Source organism: Grampus griseus (assembly GCF_964374135.1).
Source record: "Grampus griseus genome assembly, chromosome: 9".
Classification (NCBI taxonomy): domain Eukaryota; kingdom Metazoa; phylum Chordata; class Mammalia; order Artiodactyla; family Delphinidae; genus Grampus; species Grampus griseus.
Window position 1 is genome coordinate 1,725,371 of NC_139003.1, and position 17,621 is coordinate 1,742,991.

General features: G+C 40.4%; 1 protein-coding gene across 4 annotated transcripts in view; it reads left to right on the forward strand.

Moving 5' to 3' along the window:
• LMBR1 (limb development membrane protein 1) overlaps window positions 1-17,621 on the forward strand; it is a 141,420-nt gene that overhangs the window by 79,656 nt on the left and 44,143 nt on the right. For all 4 annotated transcript variants that reach the window (XM_082662070.1, XM_082662067.1, XM_082662068.1 and 1 more), the window contains 3 exons: window positions 183-251; window positions 1,057-1,121; window positions 4,131-4,203. In XM_082662070.1, coding sequence (XP_082518196.1) covers window positions 183-251; window positions 1,057-1,121; window positions 4,131-4,203 — 207 coding nt within the window. The remainder of the gene's footprint in view (window positions 1-182; window positions 252-1,056; window positions 1,122-4,130; window positions 4,204-17,621) is intronic.

Here is a 17,621-nt window from a genome sequence, read left to right on the forward strand (position 1 = left end):
TGCAAAAGGGTTATTTCCTGTTCTTCTGTTTTAGATCTTTTTATTGTACAATTTAGAAATTATATGGTTTAGTAGATTCAAATAGGCAATTATGATGTTTACTGTACATTAATTTATAGTCAGTCTATATATCAATGTATGGTATTTTGGATGCACTAAAATATATTTACATTTTTTAATAGATCTCTGGGATTTCTACCTACCTTATTTATATTCCTGTATATCATTGATGGGATGTTTGTTACTTCTCTGTAAGTATTTTTCTGACATAATATTGATAATAAAGTAGAGTTGTTCTGTGTTCTAGAAAATTACAGACACGTTTCCCGATGAGATTCCTTAACAGCTTGGAGATGTTTTTAAAAGTTGGCCCTTAACTTTTTTTGTATGTTCAAGATAAATTTTGATAAACTGAAACCTTGAAATAATAAGATACTTTTGTTTTTCTCTAAAGAAAGCCTCTTCCACAGAGTTGGAAAGAGACAGGGAGGGGGAGAGAGTCAGACATGCACGTGCCTCCCCCCCATCACAACACTAGCTTCTACTTTTGAATGGTTACGGTGGAATTCTGTATGATGAATTGGCAGTCTTTTTTTCACAATTTGTTTTGTTTTACTTAAGGCATCTCAACATGTCTCAGAGATGTTATAAGCAGATAAAAGTAGGTAAAAGGATGTAAGGTTATAGTTGTCACTTTCGGATATTCTTGTCTGATACTTGATTCAGTTAGTACTTGAAATTTAGTCTGTTCTCTGGTTGGTTTTCTTTAATTTCTTTTAAGTGAAAATACTTATTATTATTCAGCTGCTAGAAACTGGCATATCCTACCCCTCCTTTAGTCTCCATGAATCTTTCCTTAAATATAGGAATGCCCGTCATCTGTGCACGAACCCCTAGAGCTTCTCTAACGGTGATATTGAGGAGCCCTGTGACAAAACACTGCGAGAACCTAGATTGGAAACAAGCGTTTTCTTACAACAGCAGTCTTTGAGTTTGCTGTATTTTGGGCTAGCAGTTTCTCTCCTAACTCTGAAGTGAGCTCTCTCTGTTCTGCAGTGTGCACTCCAGTTGGCCTCTCCCGCATGTTCACAGTCATGGGGCAGCTGTTGGTGAAGCCAACAGTGAGTATGATGTTGTAAACCATTTTGTTTGTTAAATAGACATTTTTATATTTGAACATCTTTTAGGTTCTAAACTAGCATTCAGAAACAGAAGAATATTTTTATGTGTTTATAACCCAAATTGTCATTGTTTTTATTTTAATCTTTTTCATCTTTGGAAACCAAATTTGCTTTTGCTCTTAAAATACTAACCATAGGCACTCAGCTAGAAATTCTTCTAGCAAATTTGAAGACAAAATGTATAGATATTTACAGGTATTTTAGGAGCCCGTTATCTTATATCAAATGGTAACTCTTTTGTGTTTCAAAGTTTATATATTCTTTGACTTACAAAGCAGTTATTTTCTGAAAGTTTGTCTGCATATTATATCTTGATTAATTGAATTATACCTTTCCCTTTAATCTCAGAAATGCTGTATATTCATTTAAAAATAATTTTCAGTTGGTAGTAGTTTTGATGATTTGTCCCTAAGTTACTTGGGCCTCTAGCTATTTTGTCAAATATTTAATAAAATGACCATAATTCTTACCTGTAGCTAGGGAATTGTCACATTATTTTCATGGATCCTCATTGCCTACAAGCTCAAGTCTAAACTATTCACATGATACAAGGCCTTTCACAACTGTCCCCCGCTGAATTTGCCTGTAGCTGCCCCTGCCCCCATTGCTTCCCTGGTGACTGATTCTAGCCAGTCTCACAGCTGACTTGCTGTGCCCAGAGCAGCCTGGATTCTTCCACTTCCCAGGCATGTCGAGGGTCTTTCTCCCGCTTCTGCCTCTTACCTGCTTCAGCCACCTGACAGTCTCCTGAAGTCCTGGCTCTGAGACCAGCTGCGTATACTACCTGTCTTTGACCCTTGCCTCACTTCTTCTTTAAGCTAAAATAATCAAGCTCCTTCCTCTGCATTTCTCATATTCCCCTTTATATTTCACTAGTAGTATTTATGAAATTATTATGGTTATATGTTTTTCTTCCCTATCAGTGTAATTCATCAAGGGAAAAAACTGAGAGAATATCATGGTAGACATTCTTTTAGTAAATGCTTGCTTAATTTTGAAAGTTTTTTTAATAAATAATCTTTGTATTTTCAAAAAATAAAAATGGATTTTTTAACCTGCTACATAAATGTACACACACTCAAATACAATACATGTCCTATCAAATCTTGAAATTTACTTCCCTCTTAAAGACGTTTTGTGACATCGCATTCATTTAGTTTCTTCCTAATTCTCTGGATTTTTTTGTTGTTGTTGTTGTTTTGGTCTCTCCATTTCTACTTTCTTCCCCCTAAAATAGGCAAATGTTTAAAGTTCTGTCCTTGGTCTAAAGGTGCTCTGCTCTGTTTTCCTGAGCACCTCTGCCACTTCCACATCACTTCCTAGTGAGAAAAAGAGAGTGAATACAAACTACAGTATATTTTAAGTGCTATAATTGAAGGCCCTGTGGAGCTGAAAACTCAACAGATACAAAATCAAACTACTTATCTCCCCTCCCCAAGCTTATTTTCTCCCAAACTTGTCAATTATTAGTAACATGTTCAAACTTTTTAATGTTTGCCTCTTTTCTTGTTCCTAACATCCAATAATAATGGGTATTTATTCAGTAATTAAGTATATGCTATATGCTTGCACTAAGTACTTTATTTACATGCATAATTTCATTTAATCCTGATGACAAACCCATAAGTTAGGTGATGGTGTTCTTATTTTATGGTTGAATTATCTGCGGTTCAGGGAGATCAGGTAGCTTATACAAGATCACAGATCTGAGAGGATGAGGCAGGATTTGAACGCAGAGGCTCTTTTCAGCGCCTGGGCTCTGGACCACTCCTTGTTCTGCCATAAGCTCCAGAGTCATCGAGCAGCTTTACTGCTAAGTGTACTTTGTACCTCTCCACCTGTATGTTTTGCTTGTCACTTCCTCTGAGCAAAATGCCTTTCCTCCTTTTGGCAAATGAAGCTATTGGGTAAGATGCTACTACCATCAAAACCATTTGCCGAGACTTTTTTCTTCCCAAATAGAAGCTGGGAATCTTTCTTCTTCTCAACTTTTGTTAACATTTTATTTTAGCTTCAGTTATGACATTACTTTCAATTCTATAATTTTTTTTTCTTTTTGATCTTTCGTTTCTCTCCTGGACACTAGAATATAAGCTGTTTGAGGTCAAGGACTAAGTCCGATCCATATTTAGGTCCCCATCAGCCCAGACTGGCTAAGAGCACAGGCTTTGAAGACAGATAACTTTTCTTTGCCAAACCTTTGTTTCTTGGCATATTACAAGATGCAGCGAGAGCGGTCTGTTTTTCATAGGGTTGCTGTAGAATCAAGGGGATGAAGCACACCAGCCCTTACACAGTGCAGATAATATCCCATATAATTGGTTACTGGTTAGTGAGGTTTTTTGGTGGTTGTTTTTACTAGTGTTGTATACTGTGGTAGTGAGTGGTGTGTATGTTAGCACACTATTTTTCTAGGGTTCTGTCTATAGGATGGTTTTCATAATACCAGTGTTTAATATTTGTGGACATTTTTTAGTATATAATGATGATGTAAATGGAAAGTATTGATGGTAGTGATTTAGTTTATAGATTTTTTGTTTTACACATTATGCAGGTTAATGTAGATGAGAAACCAGTGCTGGACTGGGTGATCTATTCCTCTGGCTCTAAAATATTGGCTTGGGCGTAGAGATGTTATTGCATTTAGCTTTTTGGATGTTTAGAATTCATACATTTGTGTGCCATTGAGAGAGTTGCAGAGTTCTTTAATTCTTTAAACTGAAAAAAATCAATTTAAATGTATGTAGATTTTGTGATAATCAGCTTTTGATGTGCTTAGTTATATACTAAGAATTTCTACTTAATTTGCAAGTAGAATAGTTTGAGCATTTTTAATTTAGATTCCTAGTAATTTGAATGGTTATCTAAATTATAGGCCAGATAGCCTAAATATTCTCGTAAGCACTACTTACGTAATGTATTATTCAATAGTTTGATGTTTAAATTTAGATTCTTGAAGACCTGGATGAACAAATTTATATTATTACCCTAGAGGAAGAAGCAATTCAGCGACGACTAAATGGTATGTATTTATTACATATTTAGACCAGAATAAAAAATTATTTAATTCAAAAAAGACAGATAATTGAGGGAAAAAATACAAGCCTCTCAGTACTTTGTGCTGTTGCCTGAGGCCAAGATGTCAGAGAAACACGTGAACTTCCCAGGTGAGGAGAGGGTTACTGAGGAGTAGCGGCACTTTGGTCAGGGTCCCATCTCTCTCTAACTGATAGTAGCTGTAACCAGCAGGGTCAGTTCAGTGCTGGGACACTGGCCACTAAGGTATATCCCTCTTCTACCAGATCCTAATGTATTGGAAGCATTATGACTTGTAGTTGCTTAGGTTCTGCAGATTTGCATGTTGTCTTAGTGACTGTAGTATCCCTACCTCATGTCTCTCCTGTTGAAATCTCTAATGCATGGTAAAACGCAGGGTTTCTCTGACACTAAGGGACCAAATTAGACTCTGTTGTACTTAGGAACTCTGTTGTCATTTGGGGATGCTGTTCATTGTTAGCTGGTAACCATGTAAGCATGTCAAAGATTTTAAAATTTAATTTTTCATTACTGATCATTTGTGGCTTCAAATGATGAACCAATGAAGAAAAGAGTAATGACAGTTTAACAGAGAAATGACATAGTAAAATTTTCTTTATTTTACTCAAATGAATTTCACCCTGCACTCTTTTCTCCTACAAAGTTTTTTTTTAAATGTTGAAAACCTAACCACCAAGATCAGATTATTAATAGCTAACCATAATTCAAGAGTTGGTATAAAATGGAAGGTTACTTTAACTGTGAACTACTGAGAAATGGGAAGGAAAATACCTGTTTTCTTCAGTTACAGATAGTGAATTTAAATCATCAACCCAAAAGTGTTGATAACATTTAGAGCTTTATTCTTAGATCAAAGAATTTCAGATTGTATCTATTCTAGAGAATTCTTGTCAGTAATAATTATATGCTTTGATACTGATAACTTTTAGACTGGAACTACAGGTATCTTTTATTCTTCTAACTCTATTAAAGCTACTTTAACATATAAGCCTATTTAATTTAAGAATTATAACTTTAATCAATACTGTCAGCTTTATCATATTTCATTAAAGTAGTTAATATTATAATGAATTTGTCTTAGTTAGGTAATCATGCCGCTGTGTAATAAAACATGCCTGAATCGTAAAGAATACATGTCCAGCTGCCTCCTGCAGTACGTGGGGCTTCTGTGTCAGCCTAGATGTATACTGGTTCTGCCTTACAGCTCAGGAGGCTAAGAGCTAGGGAGGGTAAAACACACTGCTCTGTGAATTAAAGAATTTGAATTAAGTCTAATCAAAACAAACTTCCACATACAGGCTTTTCTCACTTTGTCCTTCAGCAATGGGGAAAAAAAGTCCCTCCAGAATCTTTCTAGATCCTTGGCTCCTCACATCAAAAGTGGTTCGTTATATCTAAAGAAATTGAAAAGGAGGACTTTCCTGCTGGCACAGTGGCTAAGAATCCGCCTGCCAGTGCAGGGGACACGGGTTCAAGCCCTGGTCCGGGAAGATCCCACATGCCGCGGAGCAACTAAGCCCGTGGGCCACAACTACTGAGCCTGTGCTCTAGAGCCTGCGAGCCACAACTACTGAGCCCGTTCGCCTAGAGCCTGTGCTCCGCAACAAGAGAAGCCACTGCAATGAGACGCCTGAGCACCGCAAAGAGGAGTAGCCCCTGCTCGCTGCAACTAGACAAAGCCTGCGCACAGCAACGAAGACCCAACACGGCCATAGATAATAAATAAATAAATAAATAAATAAATTTATTAAAAAAAAGAAAAGAAATTGGAAAGGAAATACTTGCCAGAAGTTTAAGGTATTATATAATGAGGCAAAGCCAAAATAAACAAAACTCTCCAGCTAGCACAGTAATGTTATAGTTTGTAGAGGATTAAGGATGGTATGATAGCTAATGCTAAGTGTAATTTTATTTTCTGCCGTTTTGGGAAGCCATGCACTACTTCTGACTGCTCTGTTGGTAGGTTGTCATTAAAATCTTTCCAGTGAGACTCTTTGTTGGCATAAATGCTATAGTTTTGCTGTTTGCTGTTGGTTAGCACTATGGACTGTTTCAGGTAGAAAATAATAGGCTTGTAACATAAAGCGTTCTATGGCAAAATGGACATTTTGACTAACATAGACTAAGAATTGTGAGCTTCAGTAAAGTATATTTATCAGTATGTGCAGAGGAAAAAACCAAGATGGAACAAAACTGTATTTTATGATTTGCTATTTTTTAAGAAAATATAGATCATGGGAGGTTAGTAATGGAAATCATGCCATGGATTTTATTTTATTTTAATTTATTTATTTTTGGCCACATTAGGTCTTTGTTGCTGCGCACAGGCTTTCTCTATTTGCAGTGAGTGGGGGCTACTCTTCCTTGCAGTGCGTGCGCTTTGTTGCGGTGGCTTCTCTTGTTGCAGAGCACGGGCTTCAGTAGTTGCAGCACACGGGCTTCAGTAGTTGTGGCATGTGGGCTCTAGAGCACAGGCTCGGTAGTTGTGGCGCACGGGCTTAGCTGCTCCGCGGCATGTGGGATCTTCCCGGACCAGGGCTCGAACCCGTGTCCCCTGCACTGGCAGGCGGATTCTTAACCACTGTGCCACCAGGGAAGCCCCACAGGGATTTTATTTAGTACTGTGTCAAGTGTATTTTGTTGTAACAGTTATTTTATATTTTAAATTATTTTTAAAAAGTGAAGTTTTAACTTTTTTACTCTGGGCTATTAAAAAGAATTGCAGAATAGAGTAAAAGATTTTTAAAAATACAGATTAAGCGGTGATTCACCCCAGAATTTGTGATGGTGTTTGCTAAGGGCACATTGAGTGTGCTTTCTTGGTTTGCGTGGGCTGTGACGCGCATCGCATGAATCTTGAATCTTGGGAACATCTGCATGGTTTGCTCTGATCCCAGCTTTACAGTTATCTGGAAAAAACATGATACTTAATATCCAGAGGTGCTTTACTGGGGGACTAACACCATTTTTTCTGGACGATAAGATGACTTGTTGTGGTTGTTATTATATCCCTGGAGTTGGGTTTTCATGCCTGGTGTTTAAGTTATCAGTGTAGCTTTAGGATGGGCTGCCTGCCTGTGACTTCTCCGTTGCTTCTCGTTGACCCTTGATGGTGCTAGAGGTTTTGTTCTTGTTAATATTATTGCTATTTCATAAAATACAGTGATAAAATAAAGCTAACGGGCATACTGTTATAAAGAAGCCGTCCTGTTGCCAGTCTGCTCCACTCTTTCTCCTCCCTTTTCTGTTTACTGCACGTCTTCTTCTAAGCACCAGACATTGTGCAGGTGAATTTAGAAGCTGAGTCTCAAGATCATGGACTAGTTAACTGAAGAACAGGAAAAGAAATGGTGAGACTCTGTGAAGGTTGTGTCCAGCGCTGAAAGGCTTGGAAAGAAATAGAGGGGAGCTGTATGGGATCCTGGAGCGGGAGGGAGCCCGAGCACCACGCCATCTGGCCAAGCCCCCTTCCCTCACGTCCACCTACCCTGGCAAGAGTAAAGTGACGTCCCCAGAGCTCGTGCGGCTCTGGCAAGACTCCTGTGCCTTCCCACTCTCGGCACTTGGAACCCGCAGGGATAATGGGTGCGTTTTGCTCTTTGCCCCTTTCTGCCAGCTGGCATGAGGAGCCTGGGGTATGCAGTTCTTTGCATCTCAGACTCTGTGTTCCCCATGTCTCTCTTTGGCCCTTTTCTGCCCCAATTTCCCACTGTCCCCTAGCTCGTGAACCTTCTGCTTTAGCACTTGGAGCTGAGCGCTCACTCGGCAGCAGAAGCCTGGATGCTCAGCCTTCGCCCTCTTGCGTGAAGAACCGTGCTTCCTCGGGAGCTCCCTCGGTGGGACTCTGTTTCCCCACAGCCTTGGCTGGCCTCCTCTTGCTCTCTTTCAGACACTTGGAATCTCGCGTCTTTGGACCTTGACCTGATTGACGCCTTCTCCCCTTTTCAGGCACCCCTCCCACCCCAGGCTGTTCCTGCGCCCTCCTGGAGGCTGTTGTTTTATCTCCTCATTCATGATCATTCTCTCTACAACACCTATCATAATTCTTGGTGGTTTCAGTGTCCCAGTACTCTGGGAGCTCCTTGACCTCTCTCTTCCAACGATCTCCCTCAGCTGCTTATTGCCTGGGATTGTAACGCAGGCCTTGTCATGAGCGGGAGCTCAAGTTCTTGCATAATCTCAGAATCAGTCGTCCTCCTCTCCAGCTCTGATTTTTCCAGCTCACTTCCCACAGTTCTTCAGTATTGAGACTTAATGTGTCATTTATTTATCCTAATAACTTTTCATTACCAGCCCCACCCTTTTCCATCATACCCTTGCTTTGTCACAGTTTAAATTCCTGGGCCGTCGTTATAACCGGTCCCTCACGTGCACCCTCAGTCCCCTTTCCCTCTCACTCTGTTGTACTCATGCCTGGCGAGACTGCAGCCTTGCTTCCAGCCAGCTCTGGATGTCCTCTGCACTCACGTCTGTTCACCTCTGACCATGACTGCCTGGCCTTTCTTTATGTGCATGACCATAGGTTCTCCTTGATGACTATTTATATCTTCTCTTTTCTCAGACCGTCTTCACTGTCACTCTCAGGTGATAACTTTGCTTCCTATTTTCTTGAGAAAATAGAAGCAATTATGACACAACTTGCACGAGCGTTTCCCTTTGTGTGGATCCACCTACCTGCAGCTGCCCCTGCTTGTGCTGCCTTTTCTCCTTACACTGTGGCTGCATTGTCCCTGCTTCTGGCTACGGTTGGTCCTCCCCTGTTGCACTGGATTCTGTCCCTTCTCACTGATTCTAGGACAGAACTCTAGCCGTTCTACATTTCTCTTACAGAATCAGTTTTTCACCAAGTGGATCATTTCCATCAGCATAGAGAATTACTGTAATTTTTCTCAACAGAATGAAAGACCAAGTGAAAGAAAGGAAGGAAAGGAAGGAAGTGTCGATGAAAAACTAATCAGTTGATCTAAGAAAGAAATGGAAAATTTTATTCAAACCAAATTGAGAATTATAACTTGGGAACAGTCTCTCAGAAAACTCCAAGAACCGGTCCTCCTCTTAGAGGCGAAAGCGCAGTTGTGTGAGTTTTTGAGACCGAGGGCTGTGCATTAAGTGACGTATTATCAACAGTTTATACAATCCAGACCTACACATACAAAGTGAGTAGTGGGTAGTGGGTCATCGCGGTCCTTTACAGGGTTAAGAAGGAAGGTTATCTCCTAAGGAGTCGTCTTGTTGGTGCCAGGAGAACGTTGCTCTTTATGGTTGAGCAGGTTTTCTGCAGATGGGGCCGTGTGGTCAATGCATAGTGCAGATACATGGTGCACAGTGTGGTGAGAGAGGCGGCCAAAGGGCAGAGAAAACTTCTTGTGTTAAAATTTTCCTTGACTTGCCTTAGAATACAAATTTTTCTTTCCTCAGAAGGAAGGAAAGCAAATCAATCTGTCTTGACCTCCTACCTGCTCCAGCTCACCACCTCATTGCTTTCCCACTTTTAGAGCGGAACTCCCAAGGGTTGTATTCTTGTTGGCTTCATTTCTGTGCTTTGAACGTTTGGCTTTGAACTCACTTCTGCCTCCACGACTCTACCGAAGTGCTGGTGCCAGGTTGGCCCCAAGTTCAGAGTCCTCGTCTTACACTCCCCTCTCCTTGAAATTGTTTTATTCCACTTGGTTTTCAGTTTGCTACACTTTCCTTGTCCTTGCATTTAATGGGCTGCTGCTTCTCAGTCTGCTTTGCTGGGTTTTCTCTGTGTCCATTCCTTCTTCACACGGGACAGCCTCATGCCTCGGTCCTTAAACTTCTCTTTTCTGTTTGCCTGCCCTCCTCTGGTTGTGTCCTTTGGCTGCATGGCTTTATACCACCTGTGTGCTGCTGACCTCCAACTGTGTAGATCCAGCTGCCTAGTAGACACTCCACTGGGCTAATTGGCATCTTGAACATATCTAGTCCAGGATCAGCTAATTCCACCTCTGTCAGAGTGGACCCATCCCTGTAGGTGGCAAATCCATGCGTCCGGGTGCTCAGGCTAATATCTCGGCGTCTCTTTCTCTTAATTCCCATGTGGGTTCCTTCTCAAAGCTGTCAGCTCTCGCTTCAAACCTCTCCAGCATCTGACCGCACCTCACCCCTTGTACTGTCACCGCTCTGGTTTGAGTGGCCAGTCACCTCTTGGTTAGATTCTGTAGTTTCCTGGTGGGCTCCCTGCATCTTTGGCCTTGTGAGTCAAGGAGAGCGCTTGAAAATGTAAGTCAGATCTCACTTGCTGGCTCCGGTCTGTAGCTTCTGCATCCTCTGGCTTCCTCTCCTGCAGTCTCCTTGCTGTTCTTTTCTCATGCGGCCTGCCCCGCCTCTGCCTCCTGCCTTTCAGGTCTTTACCTAATGGTCCCCTTCTCCGGGGGCTTTCCCACGCTGTGAGCGTGAGGCTGTGATTTCGTAGTGCCAGGCCCCTCCACCCTGGCACTTCTTTCCCCCTTCCTGCTTTATCGTTTCTATGGCACTTCCCAGTCGCTGACATACTGCTCACTTTTCATATATTGCCCATCTCTCCACCTGGAACAGGAACGCCACAGGGCAGGGATTTTTGCTTGTTTTCTTCCTGATCCTCTGATACTGCCAGACATGTGGTGGGTTGGTAGTAAATCCTTGTTGCATACGTAAATGGATAGATGAAAAACACACATGGTGGATGGTTGTCATTTTACCATAGATGTGAAGAAGGAAGAAGTAAAATTTGGTGACAGCATAAAAGACAATCACATGGAAGAGTATTTAGGAAAGCCCATAGTAGAGACCTCTGGAGACAAACCAGGATTGAGGGGCTGGAGGACCGTGTGTGCTGGGTGTTAGCGAAGAAGCAGATGTAAGGTGGTCCCCCTATTGTTAACCCAGGAAATGGGAGCAGTCACAATCCATTTCTACTCCAGGAGCCCTGAAGAGTAGCCCAGCAGAAAGTCTCGTTACATAATCGTGGTAGAAAATCTTTTGTAATTCCTTCCCAGGATAAAGTTGTATATTTATCATTAGCCTGTTTAAGTGTTTAAGTTATGCAACGGCATTAATTGAAATAATGAGCTTTTGTGTGTATAGCCTATGGGTGTACTGGGTACCTTTAGAAGCACCATAATGAATAGGAATTATTTTTTGTTGTTTAAGTTCACACCCTGCACAGTTCTTTTAATGTAATTTATTTAAAAATATTATAGCCTTTGAACTTAGTGATTCAATTCGGTTTTGCTAGGTACTGTTTTCATCTTCACGATAAAGAGTTAGTATATCACTTTCGGTGGCGGTTACTTTCCTGCTTCGTTTTGATCTTTTTTTTAAAGCTTTTTCTATTGAAGTTGATATTGATTCTTTATTTTTAAGAGCACAGAAGATGTACTTGTTTCATTTTTGCTGAGTGTCATGTTGCAGTACCTTTGTATTCTGAAAGGTAAAGGATTGAAAAAAACGACATATCTGAATTTTTTGTGGAACTAAGTGACCTGTCAGAAGCATTTTGTCACCATCAGCCCTTGAATCTTGCTGTTCATAACAAAGCTGAGTTTGCCAGGCAGTCTATGCTTGCTTTAGAGTTCTAGCATCCTGTCGGAAGCTTTCCCATTGTCATTGGCAAGACAGTCAGCTATATGATGTCTTTCACAATAGCACCTTTAATGGTATAAGGAGGCTTATGTTGGGTTTTATCTCATGTCCGCTACGTTACTTTCATCTTGACTTTCCTTAGGCATTCTTCTGTAGGCCAGCAATGGTTATTCTGTTGGTTATACCACTGAAGTGAGACTGTCTCAGATTTAGCAGACTCTGGCCCACTTCGAGAACTGTTTGGGCTTGGACGGGCTGAAGGTGATCAAGTATCAGCTTTCATCAAGAACATACATAGCAAAGATTGTAGACACTGAATGACCCTCTTTTGGGCAATACTGTGATAGAAGAAAATATTTAGTAATATCTTGACTTCATGAACTAACAGAAAAGAGTATTAATTCTACTGGTAATACTAATTAAACGGTTTCTAATAAGATATCAAAATTTGGGCCCAAGGGTATGAAACTGTGAGAGACACCTTGTTACAATTTGTTCAGTTTCTTGGGCCATATAATCACTTTTCATGACAATAAAATATGACCCAGATAATGAGATGATGAAGGGATGAAATGAATTGACTGAAGGTACAGTATTAGTAGATGAGGAATACTTTGTAATAACAAACTACAGAATAATTTAAGAGTTAAGTAGCATATATTCTCTGAAATTTAGAGAAAGAGATACTCTGTATAGATGATCCAGATTTGTTAGCAGAAGGTGAATTAATGCATATGAGCTGCTTGTTCAACCACACTTATGTGGAGGATAGTGTTCCCGAGAGTAGCACATATAAAATAATCTTAACATCTTATCTAGCTTAAGATCTACCAATAACTTATAGCTAAAGTAGAAAAAAAAAAAGGCCAAACCATTACTTTAAAATCTTTTTTTTTTTTTTTTTTAGATGTTGGGGGTAGGAGTTTATTAATTAATTAATTTATTTTTGCTGTGTTGGGTCTTCGTTTCTGTGCGAGGGCTTTCTCTAGTTGTGGCAAGCGGGGGCCACTCTTCATCACGGTGCGCGGACCTCTCACTATCGCGGCCTCTCTTGTTGCGGAGCACAAGCTCCAGACGCGCAGGCTCAGTAGTTGTGGCTCACAGGCCTAGTCGCTCCGCGGCATGTGGGATCCTCCCAGACCAGGGCTCGAACCTGTGTCCTCTGCATTAGCAGGCAGATTCTCAACCACTGCGCCACCAGGGAAGCCCCCAAACCATTACTTTAATTGTACATAGCTTCATATAATGTTCCTAAAGCTGATTGTTTAATACTCTCCATCTTGCTTGTGGTCTTTTATAATCAAAGTATTTTGCGGGCACAGTGGTTGAGAGTCCGCCTGCCGATGCAGGGGATGCGGGTTTGTACCCCGGTCCGGGAAGATCCCACATGCCGTGGAGCGGCTGGGCCCGTGAGCCATGGCCGCTGAGCCTGCACATCCGGAGCCTGTGCTGCGCAACGGGAGAGACCACAGCAGTGACAGGCCCGCGTACTGCAAAAAAAAAAAAAAAAGTATTTTGCATTTTCAAAATTGTGTTGAATATCAAAAGTCTCATATTGCTTGGTTCTATAATTAGCCATATTTTTGTGGATGTGTTAGAAGTAAATAGAAACTATTATTTTAACAAATGTTAGCACTGCAAATGGAATAGAAATAGAGTTTCTGAGTATGCGAGTTGTCTGTCTCCTCTGTAGATAGTAGTAGTATTTGTTCATGCCCAGATAGATGCTTTAGAGAGTTCATGGCCAGGCTTCAGTTTTCAAAAGCTTTCTGGGGTCTGTCTAATTATCAGTGGCTTTATGGTGTACAGTAATTGGTGTTTGCTTAGGGGATGGAGACTGTTCATTCTATGAATTATTAGGAGTCTTGGGCTTTAACAACTAACTTGTTTGTCTAAGTGACTAGAAATAATTAAAAGTACTTGAGTGACTTCACATTCTTGGTGATAGAAATAACTTTGGTCAATTTAAAGTACTAAGTATAATGAAAATTTTAAAGAGTTACTTAGATAACAGATTTTCTAATCAGCTTTCTTTTGGCTATATGCTAAATTTAAAAGTTAAATGAAAAAATAATGTGTATACTAGAGGTATCTATTTCCAAGTAGTATTCATTATGGGACTAAGTTTAGGACACTGAATTGTTTATGGTCCTGAATTGTTTAGGGAGATTGTTTTATTGCTTCATATTCTTTGAATTGTTTACATACCCAGTTGGAGATTTATGTTTGTTTTTAAAAATACAACATTATATATTTTATATTAAATAATTAGTGTCTGTCCTTTAACATATGAATGCATGTCAGTTAAGGCTCTCTTACGTATTAAGAAAAGGTGTGGGCTTCCCTGGTGGCGCAGTGGTTAAGAATACACCTGCCCAATGCAGGGGACATGGTTTCGAGCCCTGGTCTGGGAAGATCCCACATGCTGCGGAGCAACTAAGCCCGTGCACCACAACTACTGAGCCTGCGCTCTAGAGCCCGTGCTCTACAACAAGAGAAGCCACCGCAGTGAGAAGCCTGCGCAGTGCAACGAAGAAGTAGCCCCCGCTCACCGCAACTAGAGAAAGCCCGCGTGCAGCAAAGAAGACCCCACGCAGCCAAATATAAATAAATAAATATCTAAAAAAAAAAAAGAAAAGGTGTAAGGACAGCTTAATTATTGAAGAAGTGCTGGACTTTGGGAAATTATGTTATCTTGCAAGCAAAATATTTTCAATACCACACTAGTTTTTCAGTTTAAGAATAAAGCTGGGAAAAGTTGCCTTCAGCTATTAGTTTTCCTGAATCCAAAGAGATGGGTGGGGCAGGATCAAAAATACTCATTTGATCAAAGTTATTGGCTCTGAAGGTATTCTTACCTGTGTAAGAAAGATGAAAGGTGTTGTTTTTATTGCATGCTAGTAACAGTGTAATTTTGAACTAATTGGTGGTGAACTGCCAGTCACCTAGGGGGAATGCAAATAGATACTCTTACAATTTCCTTTGAGGTAGTGAAGTCTTATGTTGAGGCTGGAAGGAAAACAGAATAATACCGTTAAATTGACCTTAAATGAGCTGCTTTGTGGTTTTCTTGGCGAATCCCTTTTTATTTTTCATGACTAGTCCAAACAGGTTTTGTCTACCAATTTGACTTATTGACTAGACAATGCTGACATTGAATATTTTAGATTCATTTTGAAGTAAAGTAATGATAATACAGTTCTTTAGGATATTTTGATCATTTTGTCGCTGCCGCTTAAATTTGTGTAACATTCCAGAATTCTTTGCAGTGTATCATGATTCCTTACAAGAGCCATCATTTCCTTCCAGTCATTTATAATGGAATATTCCGCCCAAACAAGCTTACTTTTCTCACTTAGGTAGTGAGATATACAGTAAAGGATGGTGGTGTCTTTGAAAATTGTGTCATTCCAGATGAATCTAGTCATTTAAAAAAGGCGTGATTTCTTTGAGGACAATAAGAATGTGTTCTTGATTTTAGTATGCAACTCAGTCAGTGTTTATTAACTACGCATTGTGTGCCTAGCATTGTGTCACCAAAAAATAAACACACAGTGTTACAGAAATATCACTTTAGTTATTTTCTTTTGAAAACATTGATTAGTCTAGACATCTGTATTGAGCTTTGTAGACATCACACCCACAAAGTAGGCATTTATGTCTTTTCACTTAATTTTACATTGGCAGCAGGAATACTGTCTACTCTGATTCCCTTTCAAAATTCTGAATATTCATCAGACTATTTTTTCTAACAGTGAACTGGTTACTGGAATAATGCTTTTCTTCACAAGTATAGGGAATGAAATGTAGTTTGGAATTGTATTTGTAATTTATCAGATATAGAAGTTAAATGAGCATTAACTACGGATACATACCGTATAATTTGTAAAGAAATAAAAAGTAAAATATACTTATCTCTAAGACTATTATATTCAAAGATACTTGAAAATCTTATAATGCTATGCCATCTTACTGTAAATCTCTGTTATACAGAAATATCCATTAATTCTGTAACTTAAATGTTTCTCTTTTTGTTTTGGCTGCTAAATTTGTAGTCAAAATTTAGTAGTTTTGGGTCACACTACCTGAATACATCTATACTGTCTTTACCCCTGTTCTTTTATAAACTATATACTGGCAAGTAAAATGATGAAACTCATGAGCTCTGGAAATAGTGTATAACATTTCAGTGCTTGCAAGACCTCAGGTTCTCCAAAAGAGAGAATGTTGGATTTCTCTCTCTTTAGCGATGGACGGAAGTGAGAAAGGAAATGCAGTGGGGAATACTTACCTTTTTTAGAAACCTGGGGTAAGACTGAAGTTTTGTGATTCCACAAGAGGGCTTAGTGCATTTGTACCCTGCTGCCTTGGGTTGTTGGCCTGAATCCTCCCTTCAGTATTTCTCCCTTTGAGAAAGGAGCACTGTTTGTATCTTGAGAGATGCCAGAGCACTGAGTTGTCTTTCTCCTGAGTCAATATTTCTGGTCAGTTCATCCGTACTCCCCAAGAACAAAAATTACTGGGCCCTCCAGATGTTTTGTCACTGTTTGAGCGACTGTGTGCGCTGAGTAGGTGTGAAGGGAAGAATAGCGGCAGATACAGAAAAGTTACCATTCGCTTAGGACTGAGTGACGAAGGCCAAGATGAATAGCGAGAAAGTGTGATTCCAATTGAAGTTAACTAATGGGAGAGACAAATAAGAATTTGTAATTAGCCCCCAAAAGTAAATACCAATTTTCAAAGAGATATAATTAGAGTAGAAAAAGGATTGCCTAGAATGTGGGAAAAACATTAAAAATTCAGTAGACAAAAGATGTGATAGTCCTTGTGGTAGACAGAATAGTGTCGCACGAAGGTACCCAAGTCCTAACCCCAAGAGCCTGTAAACATGACCCCTTACATGGCAAAAGGGACTTTGCAGTGTGATTAAGCAAGGGGGATCTCAAGATTATCCTAGGTGATCTGACAGGCCCGGTGTCATCACAACATTGTTTTTTTTAAAAAAATTAATTTATTAATTTATTTATTTATGACTGTGTTGGGTCTTCATTGCCGCGTGTGGGCTTTCTCTAGTTGCGGAGAGTGGGGGCTACTCTTTGTTGCGGTGCACGGGCTTCTCATTGTGGTGGCTTCTCTTGTTGCGGAGCACAGGCTCTAGGCGCGTGGGCTTCAGTAGTTGTGGCACCAGGCTCAGTAGTTGTGGCACGCAGGCTCCGTAGTTGTGGCTCGCGCGCTCCGTAGTTGTGGCTTGCAGGCTCTAGAGTGCAGGCTCAATAGTTGTGGCGTATGGGCTTAGTTGCTCTGCGGCTCCGCGGGATCTTGCATCAGGGCTCGAACCCGTGTCCCCTTCATTGGCAGGCGGATTCTTAACCACTCTGCCACCAGGGAAGTCCCACAGCATTGTTATAAGTGAAAGATGAGGCAGGAGGGTCAGAGAAGGAAATGTGGCCTTGGAAGCAGAGGGTGGAGTGATGTGAAAAAGGGACCATGAGCCGAGGAGTGCTGGCAGCCTCCAGAAGCTGGAGAAGACAAGCAGATTCTCCCCTGGAGTCCCCAGAAGGAACACAGTCCTGCTGACACCTTGATTTTAGACTTCTGACCTCCAGAACTGTAAGATAATACATTTGTATTGCTGTAAGCCACTAAGTTTGTGGTGATTTGTTACAGTAGCAATAGAAAAATAATACAGTCCTTCTGAAAATTGAATTAATCATCTGGTAGAATCAAGTGGAAGAACTATTTCATGTCACAGGACAAAAGAACAAAGAGAAGGAAATCACTAATGAAATAATAGACATG